The 20,154-nt window shown below is 39.6% G+C and overlaps 2 protein-coding genes across 5 annotated transcripts in view; both read right to left on the bottom strand.

The window, feature by feature from the left end:
* Positions 1-10,028, bottom strand: part of osbpl3b (oxysterol binding protein-like 3b) — a 34,818-nt gene extending 24,790 nt beyond the window's left edge. For 3 of the 4 annotated variants that reach the window (XM_005472437.4, XM_005472439.4, XM_005472440.4), the window contains exon 1: positions 9,792-10,027. The gene's annotated coding sequence lies outside the window, so the exon portion shown is untranslated. Of the gene's footprint in view, positions 1-9,791 lie in introns of all 4 variants that reach the window. The other variant, XM_005472438.4, reaches the window with a different exon arrangement.
* A 240-nt stretch (positions 10,029-10,268) lies between these two features.
* Positions 10,269-20,154, bottom strand: part of spmip4 (sperm microtubule inner protein 4) — a 33,696-nt gene continuing 23,810 nt past the window's right edge. The window contains exons 4-12 of the mRNA XM_019365008.2: positions 15,946-15,991; positions 14,964-15,109; positions 14,796-14,867; positions 14,659-14,688; positions 14,388-14,578; positions 14,229-14,317; positions 13,976-14,150; positions 12,880-12,968; positions 10,269-12,803 (exon numbers count right to left, since the gene is read on the bottom strand). Coding sequence (XP_019220553.1) covers positions 11,907-12,803; positions 12,880-12,968; positions 13,976-14,150; positions 14,229-14,317; positions 14,388-14,578; positions 14,659-14,688; positions 14,796-14,867; positions 14,964-15,067 — 1,647 coding nt within the window. The 5' untranslated portion in view covers positions 15,068-15,109; positions 15,946-15,991 and the 3' untranslated portion in view covers positions 10,269-11,906. The remainder of the gene's footprint in view (positions 12,804-12,879; positions 12,969-13,975; positions 14,151-14,228; positions 14,318-14,387; positions 14,579-14,658; positions 14,689-14,795; positions 14,868-14,963; positions 15,110-15,945; positions 15,992-20,154) is intronic.

Raw genomic sequence — 20,154 nt, 5'->3', positions numbered from 1 at the left:
AGCTGCATAACACACAAAGATGCTCAAAGGCAAGCACATTCATATCACAATTAATCGTGTGATTAATAACACAAAATAATCATAAATGTCAGCAAGTGCTTGATAAAGCACACCTCCCAAGCTGTTGAGACGTCAGCCTTTCAAAGCCCTTGTGCACTGTTATGAAGCCCATTCTCTCTCCCTTTTTTTAATTTAAGGCGTACCAGAGAATTGTCAACAAATCCTTGGTCAGCAATAGGTTTCAAATTAAGTTATACATGGTTTAATGTCCCTCTAAGCTGCACTAACCACATTGACAGAAGCTGAAAGCCCTTTATTGCAACTCATCTGCAGTTCAAGTTGCAGATGTTCCTCTGTCCTTTCACTAAATCCAGAGTCTGCCAATGAGGATGACATGCATAGCAGGCTTTTAGGCATCATTAGGATGTGACTCACCAGAATAAAAGACTCGTGGGTAAACCCCCACAGAGCAGCTTTGTTAGGAAATAGAGTCATGTTTGCAAAAATGATAGCACTTAAGCTCATATTAGCTGCTGATGCATCACAGTAATTCAGATGTAACAGGGTGGGGAAAGACTCCCTCATCTCAGAAGTGAACTTTAGAGTGAGATTCATTTCAGAAGAGGCGAGACGCTGCTGGAGTTCAGTAAATACCAGCAGGAAGAGCGTGCTTAAAATTGCTGAAGTGGGAATCACAACCCCAGGTTATTAACGTAAATATCTAACAAGCCAATCATACGGCAGCATCTCACTGCATTTAGGCTTGCAGACATGATCAAGATGACCCTCTGAGGTTCAAACTGAGCGTCAGAATGAGGAAAAAAATGGCAGTTTAATTGCCTTTGAATGTGATATCATTGTGGCTGGTCTGAGTAACTCACAACCTGCTGATTCACTGAGATTTTTCCACATAACTATCTCTAGGTGTCACAGAGAACACTCTGAAAAGATATCCAGTGAGCGGCAGTTCACTACGAGAAAATCCCTTGATGATGTCACTGATGATGTCACTGCCTATGAAGGCCACAGTAGGTGTGACTCGTTCAATCTAAGAACAGGAAACAGAGGCTATAATTCACATGAACTTACCAGAATTGGACAACAGAAGACAAATCTTTAATTTTATTCAATAAAACTAATGACCTCTCATTCATCATGGGCTGAATCTAAACTGATCCTTTTCTTGTGTGAGTGGTTGGATCAAAAAAAATGAACTTATTAGAAGAAAGTCAATGTTGATTTAGAACTGGTTCAAGGGTAAACATCACTCCTCTCTCTTGTCTTTTTTGGCTCTCAAACAATCAGCCTAAAGGTTATAAACGGCCTCTGCAAACACAACACACCCAACGTGATGTTGCAGTAGCTACTTTATCCTTGCGGTCCACCAGTTTTTTTTTCCGGGAGCGTATCCCTCTCAGTTAAAAGCACTTTGGTAACAATGCAAAATCTGGGAATAACTAGACACTTATTTATCTTTCTTCTAATTTTATCCCTCTGACGATATAACTAAAGGCATACATCAAAATGCATTTCTATTATTCCCTTTTATGTATTTTCCTTAGAAAGATAGACCTTTATATGAAAGCTGATAAAGGAGGCACACTGGGCTCTCATTTGTTGCATCTGAAACTTACCACCTTAATAACAGTAATCATATTACAGCAGCACATTGCCCCACTGGGATGATGCCACTTAGGCTTTATTTTTTATTGAAACACAGATGAACAATGAGAGGAAATGAGAAACTGACATAAATGAAGCAAAAGTACTTTTACATCTACATTTTTTCTTTGATTTGAATGATGTAATGTATGGCAGATTTAAAAAGAAAAAAGCTTATAAAACCAATACACAGATTTGGTATAAAATTTAAAATTAACAGGATGCCGACCCCTATTTTAGTCTTTATGCTGAGAAAATAACCTGTTGCTGGCTTTAGTGTCATAGTTATGACGCATATAAATAGTAATAATTATACAGATCAGTTATATTGATAGGAATATTGACATTATTTCACAGATACCAATGCCATTATTGATTTTTCTTATGGGTTGATTGATTCATGAATAATTTTCTCTTTGGAACAAAAGAGGCCATCACTGGTTAACAGAAGCAATGCACAGTCTGAACACTTTATAAAAGAGTAAAGAAGGCTAGCATGTGACTCATGGACAGACGCTTCACTTCTTTGAGTTTGATGTCAAGTGCAAAACATATCATTGATGAAAGGAAGTCATAAGCTTGAAGGCAGGATTCAAAAGAATCAAACGAACCAAAAGAACCAAAACAATTTGGTTCTGATTAACAACTGGAAACTGTTCTTGATTCTCATCACTATGCACATCATCTACCACTGAACTGAATCATCACACTTGCTAAAATTTCTGCTATTAACTTAAAATTCAAGGCATTAATATTCAAGCATTCCTTTAACTGTTGATGCTTATTTTTCAGAGAGATCAGCCCACTAGTACACTTGTTTACTTCACTGAATGAATCTCACTTCATGAGGTGGAGAACTCTCTTTATTCTCCAATCTGTGGTTTCTCACACATTTGAGTCTGCAATATTCATGAAATGATAACACATCATAAAGCTGTGCTTTCATAAGGAACTGCAGAAGAGAAAAGCAAATAATTCAAATCTGAAAGACTATTTCAGAGATTGTGATGTTGAAAACTGCTTAGAGGTGCAGGCTGGGTTCTTCATAGGATTCAATCAGAACAGAAGAGCAGAAGTGACAGCTCCTATTTCAGTTTTCCTGTTCAAGTTGGAAGAATTACTTAGTGAGAGCATGAACAATTGCACAGAAAACAGAATATGAAATTTTAAAGTTTCTCTTATACACGTTAAGGGTGTATTGCCAAATAGTGCAGGCATTAAAGTTGCACCACTGGGAACCATTAAATCACCATTAAATCCTTGCATGTCGCTTTGCGTAGATTTCTATCTTTAGATGTGTAAGTGTGAGCAAAAGTTGACGTAACTGATGTGAAAGGGAGTAGGCACATACGGAGATTCCTTCTTTTGCGGCTCTGACCTTCTTATTCCCTGTCCTAATTCTAAAATCTTCTTCAAAAATTCTAATTCTAATCTCACTACTTTGATCTTCTTAGTTACTGCTGCTTTGCCAAAGTAATTTAAATTTCTTAAAATTTCTTAATTACTTTTACATCTTACTCTGTAAAATCAGTGGCCACAGACGTCACAGCAGAAGACCACGCAGTCTGCTTGTTAGGTCTGATGTATTTAGCAATTTCAGGTCTAAATATGTCTTTAGTTGAAAATGATACAGATTCTTTCAGAGCAAACAAAGTCAGCAGTGCAGCTGTTTGCCCAGATGCTACAGTCAAACAGCATTCAGGCATTAATGAAGAGGAGGATTTCAAATGCTGAACAGATTTAAGCTAGCTAGCATGTTTAAATCTAAAGCTAAGATATCATGACTTAATTATGTCTAAAAAATGATAATAATAATTTCTGTGCTGTCCTGTCTTCAGTTGAAATCTAAGATGAAAACTTAGATACCAGCAAGCTTTTGAAGGGACAGGAAGTTAAACTAATTGATAGTATGACCTGTCACCCAGTGGCTAGCTACAGAGATATCATTAGGCTAAGATAAAGATAGCAGCACTGAACATTTGGTGGTGAAGTTTGTTTTCAATTAGAGCCCATCTTAAGTGAGAGTCGGTGAAGAGACAACAAGGGTAAACTGGAGCCAACAGTATATTAAGTGTACATTATGACTTTTTGAACAGTTAGTTTCGAAATGTGCTGCACAGGAATAGCGCTAATGGCTGGAGACGTATGAGGAAACACGACTATTCAAAATAAGGGACACGGCGATGCAGCTTTTTAAAAGATGAGAGTTTGAGCACAGATGTATGCTTGAGCCAGCCTCGGATCGCTGGTAGGTCATCACTATCTGAACTGTAGCATGATGAAGATGATGATGCCTAGCAACAGGGCAACATACTCTGTTGCTTAGCAATGTGGAATAGAACCCCAAAATGAGACCAGCCCTCATTCAAATGAGCTCAAACTCACTTGGGTCCCCAGCTCTGCTGCTCGTTTGGCTAGGTCTCTTTTGAAAAAAAAGAAAATTAAAATCAATAACAATTTAAAGTGGATAAATAAAGTATTATAAATACTCTGTCAACTTTAAAGTTTTAGATGAATGATTGTCAAGAACATGCTCAATTCCTCAGTTTATCAGTAAGACGAAAGACTGTGACGTTTAGGTTCAGTAATTAATCACCTTACTTATGTGATCTATCTCTTCCCAAGAGACTTAATCAGTGTAAATGTGAACAGGGCGAAAGCAGTCCTTCTTCTTAAATTGTCTGCAGATCAAGGGCTCTACAGAAATTTTTATTTGTTTTATTTATTCATATATTACCTGATTATTCTCAGTATCCCAGGTTATCATGGGAGCACCCAACAAGCCATCAGCATTGTGGACTGACACAGAGACAAAACTAGTTCATCCCAATATAATGATATTATTCATTCTCGCATCTCTTGACCATCCACCATGGCAATGTTTGCCAGCCCACATCTCCCTGTGTGTGAGCCACACCTTTTCCTGAAAGAGGCGCTCATACGGTCACGCCTGCTCCTGATCTGCTTTAAGGAGTCGTGGTGAAAGGTTGCCAAGGCCACAGGGAGCTGCTCCAAAAAAAAGGATCACGGTGCTGAGCTTAAAGTGCCTCTCCACTATCTGCAGTCTTACATTTTCAGGAGTATGAAGCAGAAGTGTGAAGCTGTCACTGCTCATTACCCTAAGAGGAAAGCTTTGTAGAGTTATTTTCATGCTAGAAACATAGCCGCCTTTCTCATTCATGCCTAAAACTGCCTGACACGTCACAGGCTCTGTGTCACACTCTCAAAACTACTACACCGCATCCTGTTAATCAGCTACAACCTCGGTGCACCACCTACACTCCAACATCCCCGTAACTCCCTCACTGTCTCTTTCTCTTGTCAGCTCTGAGGGTGACAGAGGTCCTTTCCTTTGTTGTACTCTCAGTGTGAGGGAGCCAGACAGCCTCATAACTCAGCACCAGCCTATTAGAAAGCAGAATAGCTGCAGCTTGGTTCAACACTTGCTGATAAGAGAGGGGGAAAAAACATAGATTGGCTGGATTTCCGGACCCAGAGAGCTCTTTATGATGTATCATGTAGCAACTTGCTTGTCAGGTGATGCAGCTGTTGCTTCCCCAATTAAAGATAACAGCAGTTATGACTCTCATGGGGCCAAAAAATAGGTCTAATATAGAGAAATCACAAAAAGCAAAATGAACATCTGCACTGCCACAAGCCACCTCTTAGGCCTTGGAGTGACGATATATTTAGACATGGCATCGTCTTCCTTTACCTTCCATTTATGAACAGACAGAGATTAAGTGTCTGACTGAGAGAAGTTACCACACTTTGAGAGATTTACTTCATGCACGAACTACATCAGGACAGCACGGATGAGCTTGCAGCGTGAGTCCCTCCCTGATTTAGTAACATATAAACTGTCACAGCACCAGAGGATGACTCAAAATGTGGCATCCCTGAAATGATAAAAGAATGAGGAGCCAACAGAAAGCAGCACTGAGTTTTCTTCTCTGACAAGCTCGTGCTTTGTGGTTACTCTGCAGTCATCCTCTGGAAGACGTCAGTTGCAGTCAGTACTGCTAAAGTTGCGGACAGATCAGATCTCACCTACAGGTTTTTGAAAATGCTCTACTTCAGCCATCGTCTTTTGACCTAATTTAGTGCCCAAATAAAGTTTTTTTCCTCATACGATGTTGCTAAGACACACCTTAATATATTTCTTGCTTGATATTGCACACCAAATCATCTAAAAAGTTCACTTGACTAAAAAATGTGAACAGACTGCCAATTTCAGTACTGAATTAATTCAACCACTATCATATTTTGAAATCTGTCACATCACGCCAACAAGAATTCGAGTCACTCAAAGCAGCAGTGTGAGGCAGTACTGTGTCACAAAGCACAGCATACAGCTGTGAAAATGTTTAGCTGGTTATATTTACATCTGACAAGGAAGATACATGGTTGGAGCTCTGATGAATCTGGAACATCACTGCATGTCCAGGTCATAAAACAAGAAGCTGAAAAGTCAGAGGACCAAAGAATCCAAAATCAAAGAGTTGGATTCATCATTGTTTATGAAGATGGTTGCTGAGAACCGCCTCTGAAAGTTTATGAACTGACATGATATATATGGAGTGTTATGTTACTTATTTAAAATTCACAATATCCTGGTTTTTCAACCAGTGAGGCCAAAGCAACGAGAACTACAAATTAACAGAACTCTTATCTACAGCTGTGAAAATAAGCAGGGACAGATTCTTATGCACCAGCTCACCACTTTATTAGGTACATCTGTTCAACTACTCGTTAATGCAAACATCTAATTACTCAGATCACATGGCAGCAACTCGGTGTAGTTAGGCATGTTGATACAAAGACAAGACCTGAAGTTCAGAATGAGGAAGAAAGGTGATTTAAGTGATTTTGAATAGGGAGTGGTCTCAGAACAGAGTACTACCACCAAATACGCACACTAACCAGCCACTTTATTGGGTACATCTGTTGTAGTACTCATTAACCTTCACATGGGAGTAACTTATAAGCCATTTATGTGTGTAGATTTGGGGAAAAAAGTGATTTAAGTGACTTTGAATGGTTGTTGATGGCATAAAGGCTTATAGAGAATCATACAAAAAAGAAAAACTACCCAGTGAGCGATAGTTATCTGTGTGAAAATGCTTTGATGATGCAGGAGATCAGTGAAGAATGTTACAACAAAGGTATGAAGAAGACCATCTCTAAATGCACAGCATGTTAAGCCCTGAAGCAGACGGGCTACAGCAGAGGAATACCAGCTGCCACTTCTGTCATCTAAGAACAGGAAACTAGGACTAGAATTTGCATCTCCTCAACAATTAAAACTTATCAGACCATGCAACACTGGAAAAAACATTGCCTGGTTTGATGAGTCTAGATTTCTGGTGAGAATTCGAATGGTAGGGTCAGAATTTGGTGTAAACATCATGAAAGCAAGGGTGAATCCTGGCTTGTACTAACAGTTGAGGCTGCTGGTGCTGGTGGTGTAATGGTGTGGGGGATATTTTCTGGTGTGGGGGCCCAACCCTGTACTAGAAGGGTATAACTAATAAAGTGGCAGGTGACTGTTTAAAATGACACTGTCATGCTTTATTATGTAGGTACTTGTTGATATGATTGGAACTTGAAAACCAGAAGTAACTGTTCTGTTACATAAAAACTGTCATTCTTAAAGACGGTATCGAATCAGTTTTAAATGCCACAGAATGACCACTATTATATGCAGGCGTTTGGTAAAAACATTCACTGTGCTTTATTGTTTTTTATCAAAAAGTATCTCCTAGTGCCGCCCTCGTTAAAATTTCATGCAGATATCTGGCAGTCTGTGAGGGAGTTATGAAACCAGCCTTTGAGCTTCTTTCAGTCTCTCTGAAGCCTGGAGGAGGCTGAAGACAAGAGTAGCAAGCTGCTATTAAAAAACGATATTGCTCATTTGGACAACAAGTAGATGGACAAATTACATAACAGCAGGAGTGATGATCTTCCATCTATCCTGCTATCAAATTCAGGGTTGTGTCGGGGGGCTGGAGGCTATCTCAGCTGTCATAGGGCAAGAGGAAAAGTCATCAGCCTGTTGCAGGGTTTTATCATTTAGAAAATTAAAAAAATACCCTTAAGTTGAATTTGAAAACTACAGAAACTGCAGTGCAGATGAGTAGCTTCTCTTGTGCCGGCCCATGTATATTTTTAAATATGAAACCACTTGAATTATTTATGTAGGCCTACAGGCCCTGCAAAAATAGCAAAAACACCTGCCGCATACTCACAACAGCTGCTTTGTTGACACTTTTTTTTTGCATTGTTCACCTGCCGGTTAGCGGCTTTTATAAATAAGTTTTCTTTTTTTTTTTTTGTAATGTACACCCTAAAGCCACAACTACTTCACACAGGTCACTGTATAACCCAGTGTGTGAAAATGATAGCTCTATACATCCTCAGCTATCTGAGTTCTGTTGATCATTGCAAGGAAATTATTGACTGGTAAATATCAATGTGCTGGCCTGACCGTCGGTGCTGTGCAATTTTCTGCAATATGATGTTACACTATGAACAACAACACACAGCAGGTGACCTAAAAAACTGGAAACAGCCCATGCAATATAAAGACTCAGCACCAAAATGAATGAATTCTGTAGAATCTGACAGATTATAGGCCCATTCAAACATTCAGTGAAATTACTGTGAGCTGGAGGTCACCTTATGAAATGCAGTGCCTTACTGCTAATACTAGCTATTGTGCAAAATGTCCAGTTAAATAAAATAAAATAAATTTAGAAAATCCTCCTTAACCACGTTTTCTTTTTGAAACTCTGCGATTATATGTGTTTTTCCCACACAAAGCATTTTTGTTTTATTTCTCGCTGTTGCATTCCACAGATTCTATTGATTCTTCTCTCTCACAGTCTCTTTGTGTTTGACTGCAATCACTGACTTGGGTGTGATAGGAGCAAAAAACCTCAGGAGCTGCAGGAAAGACAGATGGGCCACCAAACAAACCACAGTCCCCAGTGAGCACAGCTGTGACGGAAAAATGAGAAGTAGTTTATACACTGAAATCTACCAAGCCCTCAGGAATTTAGTGTCACAACAATCAACATTGCCAATCTCTAAGAAGAAAATAAAAATAAAACTCAGTGTTCCACTGAATAACCTTGACTTTCTCCTTAACTGTGTACAAATCTGTGTCAGCGTGCACACTATCTACCTCCTTTGTTCCACCCCATGCCAGCGTGCATTTATGCTGAAATTCTGAGTGGCCTTCCCCACACATGTTTGAACAAACACAGTTCAAGCAACACTTGAAAAGCCTCCTCTGTTGCACTGTTTACACAGCACTCTAGAAAACTGAGGGACCTTGTGTTAGCTGTAAAATTACTCTGTATAAGAGCCACATAGATCTCTGACAAAACAGCTTTGAGTCACATTTTCTTTCACTGTGAAGTTGTGCCATAAGTCACTCTTATTCAGCTGGATTTATGAATCCTGCTCGGGTGCACTGATAACTACCATAAATATTCAATATTACATGTGAAACAAAGCAAAATCCTCCATAATCCTGTTTGCTTTGACCACTATCTGTTAAGCATGAGATGCTGAGCTCCAGCCATGATTGAATCTGAAAATGGATATCACACACACCTACATCCACTCAGCATGAGAGATACACACAGTCATAAAGGCGCATTATTCACAGTCCTGGCTTATGACTTGTCGCCTGTGAGGCTAATGAGCTCTACTGTATATTAGGTTTATCACAGAAACAAAAGACCATCTTTTATAACTTGTAGAAGACTCAAGAGTCTGGAGACCAAAGTGATCTATTGTTGTTTATATTGTCTCATGTCCAGACCTTCAAATAAATAAATAAATAAATAAAAACACCAGTTGCTTGTTAAACTCTATAGGACATAAATTTAAGGTCAAGCGCCTTTACATTTATCCATTTTATCGATGGGTTGTTAAACTTTGATGACTCTGCTGAAGTGTTTCGAAGAACATTACAACTAAAAATTCACATGCACCTGATTTGTTCGGCTGAATCAATCAAATAACTTCCAGAGGGTCTGAGATTCATCATTGCATAAGAGAGAATTACAAGGCCAAAGAGTTTTTCTTGCACAAGAGAGAGAGAAAGAAAACACACTCACCTTGAGCTACAGATGGACACGATCGGTGAACAGATGTTTAACTACAGGAAAGGCCACAGCCGGAGAAGAGATAGTCAATTTAGAGCCCCAACCGAACAGCCTGGCTACTCTACTATGACAAGTACACACATGCACCATCCAGCCGCGCTGAAAGGCATCAGTCTCTCCACCGCTGTACGGAGGAGGGAGAACAGGGGCGACTGACTGAGGCCAACTCCAATTAAAGTGCAAAGCAAAGCTCGGCGTCAACTTAAAGGGGCGGCGTTTGTATCTCTGACATGTTTCCGTGACGCATAGACGTGTAGAGGAGGTCCCCAAAGCGCAAGGACACACAGTGTAGAAGTTATCTTCATATTTTACATGCAGTCCTGTTAATTAATGCGTTATAGTGGATCTTAGAGGATAAATATTTTATTTAACTTTTTTATTTTATTTTATTTGACTATTCACATTAGTAAATATCACAAAAATGGCTGAATAACTGTTATTAGAAGCGATAGATGAAGTTCAAGCGACAAAAGTTAGCATATACCGCCACCTACTGGATACACTGCTGAGTCACATCTGTGCTGTTAAACAGTCAAAGCGTCTGCAAACAGATTAAAATGCAAACATACAACAGTTGAGTAAATAGGTGTTTTTTTCTATACCTTTAAGTCATTTCACGTGATTTAAGTATAGACTTCTTGCATAATTATGACAGCAGACAGAAACAGAATAACTCAATAAAAGCAATATAATTTTGATTTCCACCCTGTCTACAAACTGATATTGTCTCCATTATTAAACAGCAAAACTGTGCATGTCTACTTTGCTTTGTGAGCCATTATTCTTTTTTAGTGAAAGTCTGAATGAGACACTGTTGTATCAGTGAAGGCTGCAGGCTTGCACCTCAAGGACATACTGTCATAGAAAAAAATCCTTTCACACAAGTCAGCCTGACTGCAACAGATTTTGTGCAAAAGAGCCTTGTTTTCCTTTCACAGTGGCACGCTGGAAGGTTACTGCGGCACCTATAATACACAGAGTTGGATTCCATAACACAGGCAGCACAATGCTCTGTGCTGCACTCTGTGTTACATTTGCTGGAAAAATCAGCCTCATATTTTTCTCTCTCTCTCTCTGTAAAATTGGAAAGGTTACAGGGAAGACTAAAGTATTCATCTGTGCAGCATTATGAATCTGGTACAGCTGAATTGCTTCTGTGTGCACTGTGCAGGCTGGCTGAACTCACTGAAGTGAGCTTTGAAGGCTGTTGCTTTTATTTTACTTGATACAATTAGCTACAGCTTGTAAGAGACCAGTATTGTGAAATAAATCCTGAGCTCTAATGCAAATGAAATGTGTGAAACTAAAGAGCAAATTAACAATGCTTCCAACATGGATGAAACACTTACTGTGCTCACAGTAATGTGTTTATTCTAATTAGCTTGAGTCGGAAAGAAAAATAAAAAACAAATTGCATTCTTATACAGTTACAGAGAAACATTAAATGTGACTATAGTCATATGAGCGATTGCACAGAATAGGCTGTATTCTTTATGGTTAGTCCATGAAAGTCCATTTTTAGTTGTGCCAAGAAGTCTTTAATGTGGGTGTTATGTAACAATAACCTACATTGAAACCTGTAATAAATCACTCTATAGGTGTTAAAACACCTCTAAAAAACTGTCCACAGCATCTTTGGTTATGAAAAGTCACACTTAAGTAATGTTAAATACATGCAGACATTTAAATTTTAATACTAAGTTACTTTCAGGTTTCAGGTTATTAGAACTGCTATTGCTTTACTGAGATATTAAAATTATATTTATAAGGCCATATGGGAGCTGCAGTGGTTAGTACTGTTGCCTAACAGCACAAAGGCCCTGGGTTTCAATCCACCAGCTGGACAGGGCCTTCCTGTGTGGAGTCTGTATGCTCTTCCCGTCCTCAGGCTTTCTCCCACAGTCCAAAAACGTGTATGTGGTTAGGTTAATTGGCTGTAGGTGTAAATGTGAGAGTGGTAAACTGTTCAGGGTGTACCGTGCCTTTTCTCCTCTGACAGCTGGGAACAACTCTATCCATCCTTGCAATACTGAATTGGATAAGTGGGAAAAGTGGCTGGATGGAAGGTCATCCACGGATGTAGTAGCAGTTAATCCCATAGAAGTTGTGTTTTTTCCCACAGACTACGTTGTCTCTAAGGTTCACAGCAGCATGAGTGATGGAGCTGTTGGACTTGCGATGAGCTTCTGACTTACTGAATGAATTTTGAAGGTCTAATAGGGTCAGGGCTGCACCTGATTTACCCACAGTCCCAATGGAAGAACTGCCTGGCAGGACAGGAGGGCGTGGCATGATGCACGGATTAGAGTTGCCCTGCAGCCGCTCTCTGTCCTCTGCTCCTGGTAACAATTTGGGATGTGATTCCCTGCTCGTCTGGTCTTTGTCTTCAAGTAGTGGACTACAGCTGGGTATATTTCTTCCAACTTTAAAAAGTTTTTTGTTACTTGGCACATCCTTTACACACATGCTTTCCTCTCTGTTGACTTCTATCTCCCCCTGGGGATGTAGACGGTTGGAGAGGTCCCAGAGTTGCTCTGTGTTTGTGATCTGGGCAGCATTAGCCTCTTGGTTGCTCGGTGATGGGGATCTTTGCATGACATTGTCAAACTGGACTTTGCAGTTTTCCCTCTTTCTGCCCTTATGCGCAGAGCATTTGCACTGAGCTTGCTGCTTGCGTAAGACCTCCTGGGACAGCTCAGTCTGCTGTGCCTTTGTGGAGTTAGTGCTGCACTCTGATTGAGTATGACCCATTTGGTTCAGATCTGGTGCCTCATTACGCATAGCTGTGATCTCTTGTGGATGGTTCACAGCAGGCGAGGCAGTGCTTTGGTTTAGAGTTGGAGATGTATTTTGGAGTTCAGCAGCAGTGGGACTGCAGCTGCTCCTCCTGACATTGCTCCCCAGTCTTTTTCTACATCCTTGCCTTGCTTTAGAAGGAACAAACACAGGATGCGACCTTTCTTGCTGCAGGGAAAATAATTAGACTTATTAGTGTTCCGGACTGTTAATGCTACTGTATAATAAATGCAATGGCTTTTACCAGAACTGACGTGTGTGAATTAAGCCCAGCAAAGTTAGTCATTTTTTCCTTGAAATCATCTGTCATCAGAGGATTTGCTGGCCCTGATCCTGAAAACAAGATTTCACATTAATGTCAGATTTTGGATAATTAACTTGCACAAAATACAATATCAACTACAGAACATTACACATTACAAATGCAGATGCAGTGGGGGAATAATATACCATTACTACTCCCAAAGGACTCGAGAGAAAAAGTTTTAGCCGGGTGCTGCTAATCAAATGCACTGATTGATCATCAGTAAGTGTGAGAACCTCTGTAAGTCCTGTCAGTTTGCCGGTCTGGAGCATTCAGGTGTGTGTTTCTCAGTGAGAAAAGACATCAACAATGATCTTAGAGAAACGAAAAGATTGAACAAGTATGAAAACCTCATCTCTCTAAAAAGAGCATGGCAACAAACCTTAGTTTTTCAAAGTTGGATGTGAACAAATCACAGGACTTCTGGAACAATGTCCTTTGGACACACAAGAATAAAGTGGAGCTGCTTGGCCATAATGTACAAAACCACATTTGGCAAACAACAAGAAATGCAAACATAGCATATCAGCAAAAACACATCAAACCAACTGTTGGGCCCAGTGGTGGAAGGCTGCTGATTTGGGCTTATCCAGACCTCAACCTAATTGAAATGCTGTGGCATGACATTAAGAGAGCTTTGTATAAATGAAATTTCAAAAATCTCAAATTAACTGATGCAACATTGTAAAGAAGACTTGGCCAAGATTCCTCTACAATGATGTGAGAGATTGATAAAGTCATACAAAAAATGATCAGATCAATGATCTTCAAGGTACTGTTGCTAAAAGTTGCTTGACCAGATACTGAATCACAAGGTGTACTTAGTTTTTCCCCTCATTGCTTCTGCATTTTGGCATTTCTTTTGTTAAATATATAACTGCACGGTGTAATATTTCATGTGCTGTATGTGAATAATTTAGAACCTGTTAAAAACAGGAAAATTTTTCATCATGTCCTGATAGATAAAACTGATGAACTGAATCAAGACATACTTTGTTTCACAAGGATTTATTTTTCCAGTGTTTTTACTTCTTACCTGTGTACTGCATTTGGTAGGAAGTGACCCAAAGGGTCTTTTCCAAGTTTTTCAGGATGTTGCTTGTCCTCTCCGATAGCGTCAAATCCCAGTTTCGAAGTTTTGGGTTGGGCAGCACCGTCTTTGGGGGAGTGGGGTAGAAAACCTGGCTCTCTCCTTTTGCTGGTTTTGCATGCTGGTGGAAGGCGGAAGACACTTTATACTTCGATTAACGTCAGTGAAACTGTGAAGTCATTGATATCTCATCACTCACATCAAAAAAGCCATGTTCTCCTGTCCACACAACAGCCTTCTTCCTTGTTGTCAGTGGTGTTTCTAAGCTCTCAAGTCTATATGGAGCACCTAGGTGTGAAAAAAGAGGCATCTTAAAGACCTAACCATTCTACCACTCCCTTTTATCAGAATATCCCACCTTTAGTTTTGCTTAACAGAGTGATATCAGGTGCACTATTTGGGATACTGAGGTTGAGGAAAGATTGAGACGCAGCTCTGACTCCTGTATGTGGGTCATCTGGTGAGTGGAAGGATGGGAACATTGCAAAACGAGAGATGTGCGATGAATAGGGATGCTCTTTTGGGGTGGCAATCTTTATCATTTTCTCCCTATGAAAGGCACAAAGACAAGAAAGGATCGAATGATGTGCAAAAACAAATCAGTTTATCATTACGGAAAGAGTACTCACGCTATATTTATGTCTGTTGGTTTTGGTATTCTGGAAAAAAAAACAAAAAACACCATCACTGTTATTATGTATCACCACAAACACAGGAAGAGGAAGTTTGTGATTATAATATTTATATAAAATCAGCAGCTACTCACAGTTGGTCATTAAGTCGAACATGACTTTTCTTTCTGCCATCACTGCTGTTACAGCGCTGATTGGTGATACTCCTGTGAAGGTGAAATAATTATATAATTATACTACATTTGATATATTACATTATAAATTCTAAGACTGTCTCATAATGAAGCCTGCATCACACTCACCCAGGTATGGTTCCTCCATAACCGCAGGGATAATGTCTATTTAAATCAGCCCTGAATCCACTGGTGAGTGAAGGCTCCATGTGGCTGCTGAAGACCTGACTCATAATCAGTGAACGTGAAGGAAGGATAGAACTAAAAAAACCCCACTAGTAAAGAAGGACAAAGAGATGATGTTTGTGATAAAAATTTGTCATAAAAGCAAGAAAACACACATCTTTTAGAAAAAACTTAAAGGTTTTTTGGGTTTTTTTTACTAAAAATTATGTTGTTACTTATTAGGAAAATCTAATGTTTCACTTCTCTGGAAAGTCAGAAAGCATAGACAAGACAATTTAGCAAAGAACCTATTTTTAACTGCATCTTTAGGCACTTTATTGCTAGTAGCCATCATTTGTTTCTGTCTTTAGATGAATCTATGACAAATGCCAGCGGTAACACCAGGTGATTCCCCCAAAAATATCTACATCAGATGAACAGGATCTGCAGGTTATGTCCTTAAGCAAAAGGAAAAAATCCATGAAAGACCTGAAACAGGACCCACAGAGATGCATCTGGCCTTTCAGTTGATCTGTTTACTGTCCTGAAATGATCTCAGTGGAAGTGTGGCTGTCAAGAAGCCCTCTTTAAGGAAGGGAAACAAGGAGAAGAAGGCTGAGGTATGCCAAATTCTACAATAACTGGCCTGAAAAAGTGGCAACAGATCTTATGGAGTGATAATTTCCAGCCATCTGCAAACCATGGGACAAAAAGTAGCTAACATCCAAAGAAAGGCTTTGAATCCCAAAGAAGCCTGGACAGCTACTTAAAGAAATAAAAATATCATTGGATCTATTTCCCATTTTCATAGAAAAACATAAAGAAGTGAGGGGCAGCCTGAGAGTTTTGTGCAGTATTTTATATATGCAGTGACTAATCTTCTAGAGTATACTTGCTATTTAATCATTAATTAATATAAATTACTATTTTCTTAATATTAACTTACCTGGACAGTGGTATAAAGGAAGTCCAGAGAAGTTCCGAGTATCTGTCTGTAATAAACACACACAGGCAAATGTCTTGTTTCAGATAAAGGTGAACATTTTAAAGCCTTTTTTGACTGAACAGGATGATCTCCTCTTTGCTTTTGACCAAAGAGGTGGGTTTGAATTCCAGGGACAGGCAGAGTGACAGTGTCACAAACAATAGGATCAGAGTGAGCGACACCCAATCCAGCCCACTGTGTGTAGTACTGATGTCACTTAAAAAGCAACTGTAAAACTACCCTAACTAAACACTGACTGCTCTAAGACCAGTGCGATATAAGTTTTTACTGTTCTTTAAGCTTTATTGTTCAGGAATCAAGTCTTGGCTGATTTACTAATATTAGTTACAATCACTGCTAAGAACGCCCATCATCCAGTCATCGAGTGTGGATCTGATAATATTACGCATTCACAGCTCAGTGAATGGGTGCAAAGAAAATCAAGCTGGCTCTGACCAGCACACACCGACACCAGATACAAGCTGTGCGACTGGTGTTCGGTTGCAGGAGTTGTATTTCATTGTGTCCATTCCTGCGCAACACAAAGACTGAAATAGATCCAGATTATGTGCATTAGTGAATGCACCCAAACTTTATGATTACTATAATAATAATAATAATAATAATAATAATAATAATAATAATTATTATTATTATTATTGTTATTATTATTATTATTAGAAAATTTATTATTTTAGTTCTTACATTTGATGGACAGTGTTGGCATGCCAAAAAGTAACACGTGATTGAAATTGCATAACACATAAAAAAGTTGCATCACATTTGTACTAATTCTCAAACCCAAGTTTTGTCCCTGTTTCCAGGATCTATAGTACAGGGTGGGCCATTTATATGGATACACCGTAATAAAATGGGAATGGTTGGTGATATTAAAGTCCTGTTTGTGGCACATTAGTATATGTGAGGGGGCAAACTCCTCAAGATGGGTGGTGACCATGGTGGCCATTTAGAAGTCGGCCATCTTGGATACAACTTTTGTTTTTTCAATAGGAAGAGGGCCATGTGACACATCAAACTTATTGGTAATGTCACAAGAAAAACAATGGTGTGCTTGGTTTCAACGTAACTTTATTCTTTCATGAGTTATTTACAAGTTTCTCCTTGTTCACAGCCATTGACATGTCGAAGAGGTTAACACGTGAGGAGTGGATCGAAATTGTGTTGATATCTGGTGAACGCAGTAACCGGGTCATTGCAGCAGATTTCAATGCAAGACACCCTACGAGAGCACCCATCTCCCATGCTACAGTTAGCAAACTGCTTGCTAAGTTTCATGAAACTGGTTCAGTGTTGGATTTGCCAAAATGTGGACGCAAGAAAACTGTCACTAATGAAGAAACATCAGTGGCTGTCCTAGCTTCATTCAGCCCACAGCGTAGCACTCGCCGCATGTCACTGGAGAGTGGCATTAGTTGAACATCCCTTCGGCGGATATTAGCTACTCACAAATGGCACCCTTACAAACTCCAGCTACTGCAGCATCTCAACGAGGATCACCCAGATCGGCGCACAGAATTTGCAGAATGGGCAAAACAAAAATTGGAACAGGACCCTCAGTTCACGCAGAAGATTTTGTTCAGTGATGAGGCAAACTTTTATGTGAATGGTGAAGTTAACAAACAAAACCACCGCTATTGGTCTGACACTAACCCACATTGGATGGATCCCTCCAAGACTGTTGGAACAACAAAAGTGATGGTTTGGTGTGGTATATGGGGTACAACGATAGTGGGTCCATTCTTCATCAATGGAAACCTCAAGGCCACTGGATATTTGCAATTGCTACACGATGATGTGTTTCCCTCTTTATGCACTGAAGCTGGCACGTTCCCTGAGTTTTTCCAGCAAGATGGTGCACCACCACGTTATGGTGCCAGGTCCGAGCATTCCTAGATGAACAGTTTCCTGGAAAGTGGATTGGTCGTCGTGGGCCAGTTGAATGGCCCCCAAGGTCTCCCGATCTGACCCCCTTAGACTTTTATCTTTGGGGTCATCTGAAGGCAATTGTCTATGGTGTGAAGATACGAGATGTGCAGCACCTGAAACTACGGATACTGGATGCCTGTGCCGGCATTTCTCCTGCGGTGTTGCTATCAGTGTGTGAAGAGTGGGAGAAGAGGGTTGCATTGACAATCCAACACAATGGGCAGCACATTGAACACATTTTATAAGTGGTCAGAAACTTGTAAATAACTCATGAAAGAATAAAGTTACGTTGAAACCAAGCACACCATTGTTTTTCTTGTGACATTACCAATAAGTTTGATGTGTCACATGGCCCTCTTCCTATTGAAAAAACAAAAGTTGTATCCAAGATGGCCGACTTCTAAATGGCCACCATGGTCACCACCCATCTTGAGGAGTTTGCCCCCTCACATATACTAATGTGCCACAAACAGGACTTTAATATCACCAACCATTCCCATTTTATTATGGTGTATCCATATAAATGGCCCACCCTGTACTAGGTAAAAGTCTTGAGCCACCCCTAATTTCTGTGTATTTTGCCTCCAAGTAGCCAGAGTTTCTTGTACTTTTTAAAAAAAAAAAGTTTTATTGAGTGATAGTGCTTTGGAGAAAACCTCTAAAGTTCTTTCAAAACTTTTCTTTGGACATTAGCTGCTTTTGGACTTACTTTTAGTCCAGTCCTTGTACCTGATTGTTTTCAGAGGAATATCTAATTGTTAATTAAGCCATTAAACACTGAGGCTCCATCATGGTTTGGGGATATATTTCAGGAAGTGTTGTTGGGGACTTGATGGAATTGACGGAATTATGAACACAGAAAGGTACAGTCAGATTTTCATCCACTATGCAACAGCTTCTTTTTTCAATATGGCAATGATCCCAAACACACTGTTAATTCAATAAAAGCATACCTGGATGGAAAAACACACAATGAAACTGTGAGTCATGGATTGGCCTCCCCAGAGCTCAGACCTCAACATTATTGAAGCAGTGTGGGATCATTTTGACAGAGAACAAAACAAAACAAAAAGCAGCCAACATCCAAAGAAGAGCTTCGAATGTCCTTCAAGAAGCCTGGGGAACTATTCCTGAAGACTTTAAAGAAATGACATGAAACTTTGCCTAAGAGAGTTCAGGCTGTGTTTGGATTATACCAAATATTGACTGTCAGCCTTGTTAGAATAGTACACACTGCTGTTTTACCATATATGTGGTCTTTCCTTATAAATTGCTGCACTTACTTCCTGTTAAAGAAATGAGGGTGATTGAAGAACTTGTGTAATGATAGCAAATTGATATAATCCTTCAGTTTCCCTTTTCACACTTGTCCCCAGAACAATTACATTTGTTTTTAATTTGAAAACAAGATTTATGATATTAAACCCCCTGAAAATATTTCTTTATTATGTAACATAAAATATTTATGGTTAAATAAGTAACAACAAAACATAGGCATATTACATTTAAAGCTGCTGTGATATGCTCTGCCTTTATGCACAGTGACCAAAAGGCCACTACGGCATTAGATTCACATTCAGATGTTACTGGATCCAGATTTGCTTAGTATGTGAAAATTATGGGAGAGACCTTTCCAGATTTAAACCTCTCAAATAAAACAACAAAAACAGTTTGGACCACTGCAAACACTCTATTATTCATGCAGGGTCTTTTTTATGCCTAGTAGTAAGAAGTTTATTGAAGAATACACACTACATCCAGAAACCTGAAAATTGCATTAAAATACCAGTTTTTCAATCAATGCGTGTTGCTGCCTTTTATTGAACACGATTTGGACTGCTTGGAAAGCAGCAAACCTTTTCCTTGTTTGTTAGCTCACAAGACCCATTCTGCATTCTGCTTTTTAATTGGGATTCTCAAGAGACCTTGTCCAAAGTCTCAGCAAAACACGCAAGTCCTATCAAGCAGCATAAGCTAAGTCCAGTAACCAATTACCTTGCTCTGGCCCAGCAGAGCCGCCGCTCTCTCTCCGGATTACAGTTCCCGCTGCTGCATTATAAATGTGCAGCTGCAGTGCTTTCCCTAATATTAGGTTATTGTGCAGATGGAAGTTGACGGTTAGTGGATGATTTGCAACAACAACAGGAAACCAGCCTTATCTGTAGCTCTCATGCCAACAACTTCAGACACATTGTGAAAAATTAGCTCACCATTTTCCAAATG

The sequence above is a fragment of the Oreochromis niloticus genome, linkage group LG11 (genome assembly GCF_001858045.2).
Source record: "Oreochromis niloticus isolate F11D_XX linkage group LG11, O_niloticus_UMD_NMBU, whole genome shotgun sequence".
Classification (NCBI taxonomy): Eukaryota; Metazoa; Chordata; class Actinopteri; order Cichliformes; family Cichlidae; genus Oreochromis; species Oreochromis niloticus.
Note: the sequence above shows the minus strand (reverse complement) of the source record. Positions and strands in the feature narration are given on the sequence as shown.